The 6,000-nt window shown below is 65.2% G+C and overlaps 2 protein-coding genes across 2 annotated transcripts; one reads left to right on the top strand and one right to left on the bottom strand.

The window, feature by feature from the left end:
- Positions 1-29: 29 nt before the first annotated feature.
- On the bottom strand, positions 30-1,444 carry MNEG_1551 (hypothetical protein; the record flags this gene model as incomplete). The annotated part of the gene is made up of 3 exons (XM_014049970.1): positions 30-368; positions 607-1,036; positions 1,365-1,444. 3 exons carry the CDS (start codon positions 1,442-1,444, stop codon positions 30-32), a joined length of 849 nt encoding a protein of 282 aa, XP_013905424.1.
- Positions 1,445-1,637: 193 nt separating this feature from the next.
- On the top strand, positions 1,638-2,652 carry MNEG_1550 (glycerophosphoryl diesterphosphodiesterase; the record flags this gene model as incomplete). Its single annotated transcript, XM_014049969.1, has 2 exons — positions 1,638-1,911; positions 2,645-2,652. The coding sequence occupies 2 exons, from the start codon at positions 1,638-1,640 to the stop codon at positions 2,650-2,652; spliced, it is 282 nt and encodes a 93-aa protein (XP_013905423.1).
- Between the last annotated feature and the right edge of the window lie 3,348 nt (positions 2,653-6,000).

Here is a 6,000-nt window from a genome sequence, read left to right as displayed (position 1 = left end):
CACACACACACACCCCAGCCGTTGCGCCCTCACTCCCTAAAACCCCTCAACTCAACCCCTGTCTCTAAAACCCTGAAACTTGCTCCCCCAAAACCCCACACCTGGGTCTCCATGTTTTCCTTGTAAAGCACAAACTTCACATACCGCCGCCCAGAGCCCCCGGGCCACCCCGCGTCCTGCCTCCACTCCCCTCTCCCCCGCTTCCTATCCCCGCCCCCGCCACCGCCGCCGTGGCTGCCCCGGCCGCGGCTGGCGGTAGCTGCAGGGGTGATCTGAATGACGTGCGCCGCGCCGCCGCCGGGGTCGGGCGCGGAGTCCGACGCGAGCGGCGGCAGGCGGGGATCGGTCCTGACGAAGGCGTGGATCGCCTGGGGGCGCCGCCGGGGACAGGGGTTGGGTTTCGGGGGTCAGGGTTTAGAAAGGGGGCAGCAAGGGGGGGGGGGGTGGGACGCCGGACGGCGGGGTTGGATGTGGGAGGTGGCGCGGCGCGGCAGGGCCGGTGCGGGGCGAGATGCGGTGGGTGCGGGAGGACGATAGCCGGCAGAGGGAGGCGATAAGGAATGCGTGATACATGTGGCGTGGGGCAAGAGCGCGGTGGCCCCTCACCTTGCGCGCATCCTTGCTATCCACAGGCAGCAGCGTAGCCACCAACGCTGCCGGCGCAGCCGCCCCCGCTTCCGTGCGAGCGCCGGGGGGCGCCTCGTCCTGCGGCGCTGCCGCGGGCTCGCTCCCTGTTCCGCTCTCGCCTGCCTGCTGCTGCTGCTGCTGCTGCTGCTGCTGCTGCTGCTGCTGCTGGAGAATCCCCTCCACCAGCGCCGTCAGCCGCCGCCCGTTCTCGTCCCCAGCGATCCCAGCAAACTCCTTCAGAGCCGCCTCCACGCCCTCCGCAGACGGCGTTGCCCGCGCGCCCGTGGCGCCGGCGCCCGCGCCGGCGGCGCCGGCAGCGAGGCCGTTTGGGTCTGGGGTGAAGTCGGTCGTGGTGAGGCGCGCGGCTGCTCCGTCTACGCCTACCTCTGACACTTGGAAATCTGTAAACCTGTGAGGATGGATCGATTGCAAGGTGATCCGCGGTCATGAGGCACCTTTCATGTGCTCAATGCCTCCAGTGGTGGGTTGCGGGGCTGGCGCGCCAGCGGCGGGCCGGGGGGCCGCCACAGCACGCCCAGCGCGGGCGTCGGGCGCAGCCGCCGCGCCCGGGGCTGCGAAAGGGGATCGTTCGGCCGAGTCGAGCGCCCACAGCAGCCGAGCAGTGAGGTACTTTATCGCTGCTGGTTTGCACGGCGGGACTTCTGTCGTCTGGAGTGGTCGGCGGCGGCAAGACCGCGTTGTTGCCGCCGCAGCCGCGGCAAGCGTCCATTGGTCACCTGTGTTTGATCAGGCCCGTGAAGCCTCCTAGGCTCCCGCTAATGAACTCTGTGATGCCAACATCCTCTTCTATAGACATCTCGCAACACGTACAGTACCCGAGCTGGCAGATCCCTCGTGCGGGAGCCTTCGGACGAATTAGAAGGGCGTCACAATCCCCATGTGCCAATGCAACGCTTATAGGATGTGATCAGCTGAGCAGGCAGCAAACCGCAGCCGCCGCCACAAAGCGCGCCAAGCAGTTGCCCCGCACAGCCCAGCGGATTCGAGCCATGGCCGCCCCGCCCCCCGGCTTCGCCATTATTGCGCACCGCGGCGACTCCGACGCCGCCCCCGAGAACACATTCGCCGCCTTCGACCTGGCGCTGTCCCGCGGCTTCCCCGCGTTTGAAACCGACGCCCAGCTGTCGGCGGACGGCGCCGCGGTGCTGCTGCACTGCGAGGAGCTGGGGCGCACCTGCGATGGGGCTGGCGACGTCGCGGGCACCTCGCTGGACGCCTTGAAGCAGCTGGACGCCGGATCGTGGTTTTCGCCCCAGTTTGCGGGTGCGGGGCGCGGTTGGGTCTGCTTATTGCAAGGATGGCGCGTTGAGGTACAGGCCAACAGCCCCAGATGGCCCCATGAGTGGGCGACCTTGGGATGCTGGCGCAGTCTTGGAACAATCTTGTATTCCGGGGAATACGCCTTCTAAATGCTACACATACGACTACTGACTGCTTGCATCAATCATGTCTCACGTATCAATGTGCATTTTTGTTTTCCATGACAGCCACACTGCCATGCGCAACCTCATCCGCGGTTGGGCTCAATGTGCCGCCGCATGGCAGGGGAGAGGATCCCGACCCTCGAGGAGGCTCTCGTGCGGTACAAGGGCCGTGCTCACATTCACCTAGTGCGTAGGCCCCTGCCGCAGCCACCGCTGCAGCCCCCCCCCCCCCGCTACCGCCATCGCCGCCGCGACGGCGTGGGCGGGGGCGGGCAGCCAAGAAGGTTTACGCAAACAGTTGATATTCAGGCGTCACGTCGCGCCGTGGCAGAGCGCACCTGGGCTGGGCCGTGGTCTGGTACAACACCTGCGCAGAACATCGAGCCCTTTCAGCGTCTGATCTGTTGATTTGGATCGCTCAAAAGGGTTGACCACCCTCACTTTGACTGCCCCAGTGTTGGACCTCTCTTGAGGCATGCCATCATCAGACCAAGCGCAATCCCGGGTGCCCGAAACCCGCCCACGAAGCACCCGACCGTCCGGCTGCCGTCTCCGCCGCTCCAATGCCGCAGGAGCTTAAGACGGCGCAGCCGGCGCTGCCTGCAGTTGTGGCCGGTCTCGTCCTCCGCCACGGCTGGGCGTGCGGCGGGGCGGCCAGCGGCGGGGCCGGGGCCACGGACGAGGAGCAAGCCGCCGCTGGGGCAGCACGGGCAGGCGTCCACGGCGCCGCAGAGTTGGCCGAGGTTCCGGGGATCACTTTAACCTCATTCCATCTGGAGCAGCTCGTGCGGTCCAAGGAGGTGGGCACGCTTCTGCGCGCGGAGGGGGCCCTCGGCTGCTGGGGGTTCGGGCGTGGTGCAGCGGCGGAGGGCTGCCGCGGCGGCGCAGGGGTGCATCCCCCATGCAACGTTCAGAAACCAGAACCGCTGATGTGATTGCTGGCGCCGCGGCGCCGGCCACCTTGCATTTGCAGCTGCTGCCAGCGGTGCGCCACGCGTGGCTCATCCAGGAGTGGGGCCCCGGCCTTGCTGACGAGGCGCGATCCGCGGGGGTCGAGGTGATCTGTCCGAGGGCCAACGCGCTGTCCAAGGTTGCCGTCGACGAGATCAAGGCGGCCGGGTTTGGCGTCAGGGCGTGGGGCGTGAAGGACGAACGGGTGGGTCTGTGGGGCGCAGGGGCGAGGGGCTGTCCGTAATGGATGTGCGCGCGTGGTTCGGGCGGTGCAGCTTTCCGGGCGTGTGCGTGTGCGCATGTGTGTGTGATCATGAGTGCAGGGGCGGCGCACGTGCTGCATCAGGAGCGCGCTCACAATCAACGGCTTGCAAATGTCTAGCTGTGCCTCACAAACTCCACAAGAGATTGAGTGGCGGCCCCCGCCGTCATTGACTGCAAACCTGTAATGCCGCCACATGAATTGAGTGGACACCCTCGGGGCCACCTCTCCATACACTGAGTGACACCCCCGGCGCCACTCTCACCCTGCGTGACTGGTCAGTTGCTGCTGCACGCAGTCGCGTGCGGCGTGGACGGCGCGACGGTCAACTGGCCCTCGAAGGCTGCTCAATTATTGGAGCAGCAGCGGGAGCACTAGCAGGACCAGCAGGAAGAGCAGCAGCGGGAGCAGCAGCGGGAGCAGCAGCGGGAGCAGCAGCGGGAGCAGCAGCGGGAGCAGCAGCGGGAGCAGTAGATGGACGAGGCGCAGCACCCTTAGCTGCAAAACAAATCCACATGATCATCATCATCAGCAGCAGCAGCAGCGGCAGCAGCAGCAGCAGCATGTGGAGCGTGATGCAACATTACACAACCGACTTCGCTTGCGATGGAAGCTGTCGGGTCATACCTGCGCAGCAGCACGGCAGCCAGTGCAGTCGGCGTAGCGGCTGTCTATCTGTCTAGCGTTCTGGAGCAAGAGTCGGTTTTGCCTTGACGGCGCTCCTCCACGCCTTGCTCTGTGCGTCACACCGGCTGACGTTGCTTGCAAGCTTCGACTGGCAGAGCCGTCCATTTGCCGTGCTGCAAGCAAGGCAAAAGGTGGTGGCGGCGCGTGGCGCGTCCGCACAATTGATCGCACAATTGATCGAGTGCTGTGTAAATATCGCAGCGGTTACAACAGCAATCTTCAACATACTTTGATCATATTTCTAGTTTTAAAATGCGTTCAAGGCTTCTGCGGCGGCAGCCCGCGGGTCACGCAGGATACGTGGCTAGTGGTGGGCGGCACGGCAAGAGGGCATGCGTTCCACACACGCAGCACTGCAAGCGTCCATACCCACACACATGCACACACCAGCCCCCGACCGGCCACCTCGACTGGTGGGCGGCGCAGCAATACACAAGGCAGTGCAGCAAGACACATGTGCTCGTTGGCAAACAGTAGTGCAGTGCGTGGGCGGGGCGAAAGTCTCGAAAGCACAGCAGGCAAATGGTGCCTCTGCGCGCCGCGTGTTGAGCGGTCGTGTCCCCCCAAATTGCGAAGCTCGGTCCCAGCCGGCGACGCGGGCGGTGCGCCGGGGCCGTTGCCGCAGCGAGGCCCTCCTGCCGTCCTCGCCTTGGGCGATTCGCGCGACGGGCAGGCGTGAATTCGATTTATGCCCAACCGCGCGGCACTGTCGGTGCTCACGCCTCAAGTCTCAACAGAGGGCCCTAGACAGATGGGCTCCCACTGCAGCGGAACATGGGAGGCAAGGGTCAAACCAATAGCAGGGTGGTTGCGCAAGCGGGTTTGAATACGCGAAAGCACTGTGGATGGTGCGAAAGGCGCTGCTGCATTTGCGCAGCGCTGGCCTCGTCGCTGCAGGAGGTGCTGAGCGCGCGCGCGGCGATGGGTGCAGGCGCGGGCGCGACGCGCCGCGGCCGCATCCGCTGTGCATGCAGCGGCCTGGCCGGACGGCCAGCGGCAATGGCGGCTGGCTGTCTTGGGCTCGGCTAGACGGTGATGCAAGCGGGCAGCCGCCGCTGATTGGCGCGGCAATCCTGGAAGGCAGGGCAAGTGCAGACCAACCACCGATGAGGGCTCCTGCAGCTGCAAGTTCTTAGGCCGGCAACAGTCGTACGAGGACCAGCAACAGAGTGTGGGGATTGGATTGCTTGTCTTGTGGATTTGGGTGGTGATAGCGCCGCTCTGGGGTGGCAGGCCTTCAGGCACACCCCGCAAGAGCGCGCCCGCGTGACGAGCGTGCGGTCTAGGCAAGTGCCGGTTGCTTGTGCCAGGACGGCAAAAGAAACAGGGACGGCACCGCGGCAGCCAGCGCCGTCGCGAATCCCTTTTGCCCAGCCAAGACTCGAGGCCGCACAAGGCGGCGCACGAGTCAGCCTAAAACGCGCGCAGTGGTGCGCGCCGCGGCAGGGCGGGGCAAGCGGCGCAGATTGGCCAGCCATCGGCTTGGGGCAGAGGCAGGTGCATAGCGGTGCGGGTGATTATTTCTCCAAACGGGGGAATGTTCAGTGGATGAATCCATCGGTGCTCCATGTGAAGAGGCAGGATCAAATGGACCACTGACAGAGGGCAGAAATCGAAAAACCTCAAGGGTTTTGCAGACAAATAACTGAGCATCCTGAGAAGATTGCTCATGAACATTTCACACGAAGCAGTGCAGGGCGCGGGTGGAGCCGTGCGGTGGGGCGTCGTCAGCGGTGGTGGCGCGATGGCGGCCGCTGAGAACGGCAGCGGCGGATGCGGGAGAGCGGGTGGCCGCCCATGGGCTGCCGTGGCCCGTGCTGGGCAGCAGTGCAATGTGACGTATATGCACCTGATTTGTTGTCGCTGTGTGTTTGCGCCAATGTTGTATGGCAGTGTTTGGGCTTGGGTTGAGCAATGCCTGAGAGTCATGCAGGCGTGCCCTGGAGCATTTAAGGGCCCAAGTGGCCGCGAAGGCGGCACAGCGGGCGCACCCCTCAAAACTCTACCTGGGGTGCAGCTTTGATGACA

Source organism: Monoraphidium neglectum (genome assembly GCF_000611645.1).
Source record: "Monoraphidium neglectum strain SAG 48.87 unplaced genomic scaffold scaffold00157, whole genome shotgun sequence".
Lineage (NCBI taxonomy): Eukaryota > Viridiplantae > Chlorophyta > Chlorophyceae > Sphaeropleales > Selenastraceae > Monoraphidium > Monoraphidium neglectum.
The sequence above is the reverse complement of the archived record's forward strand: the minus strand, read 5'-3'. Positions and strand labels throughout refer to the sequence as shown.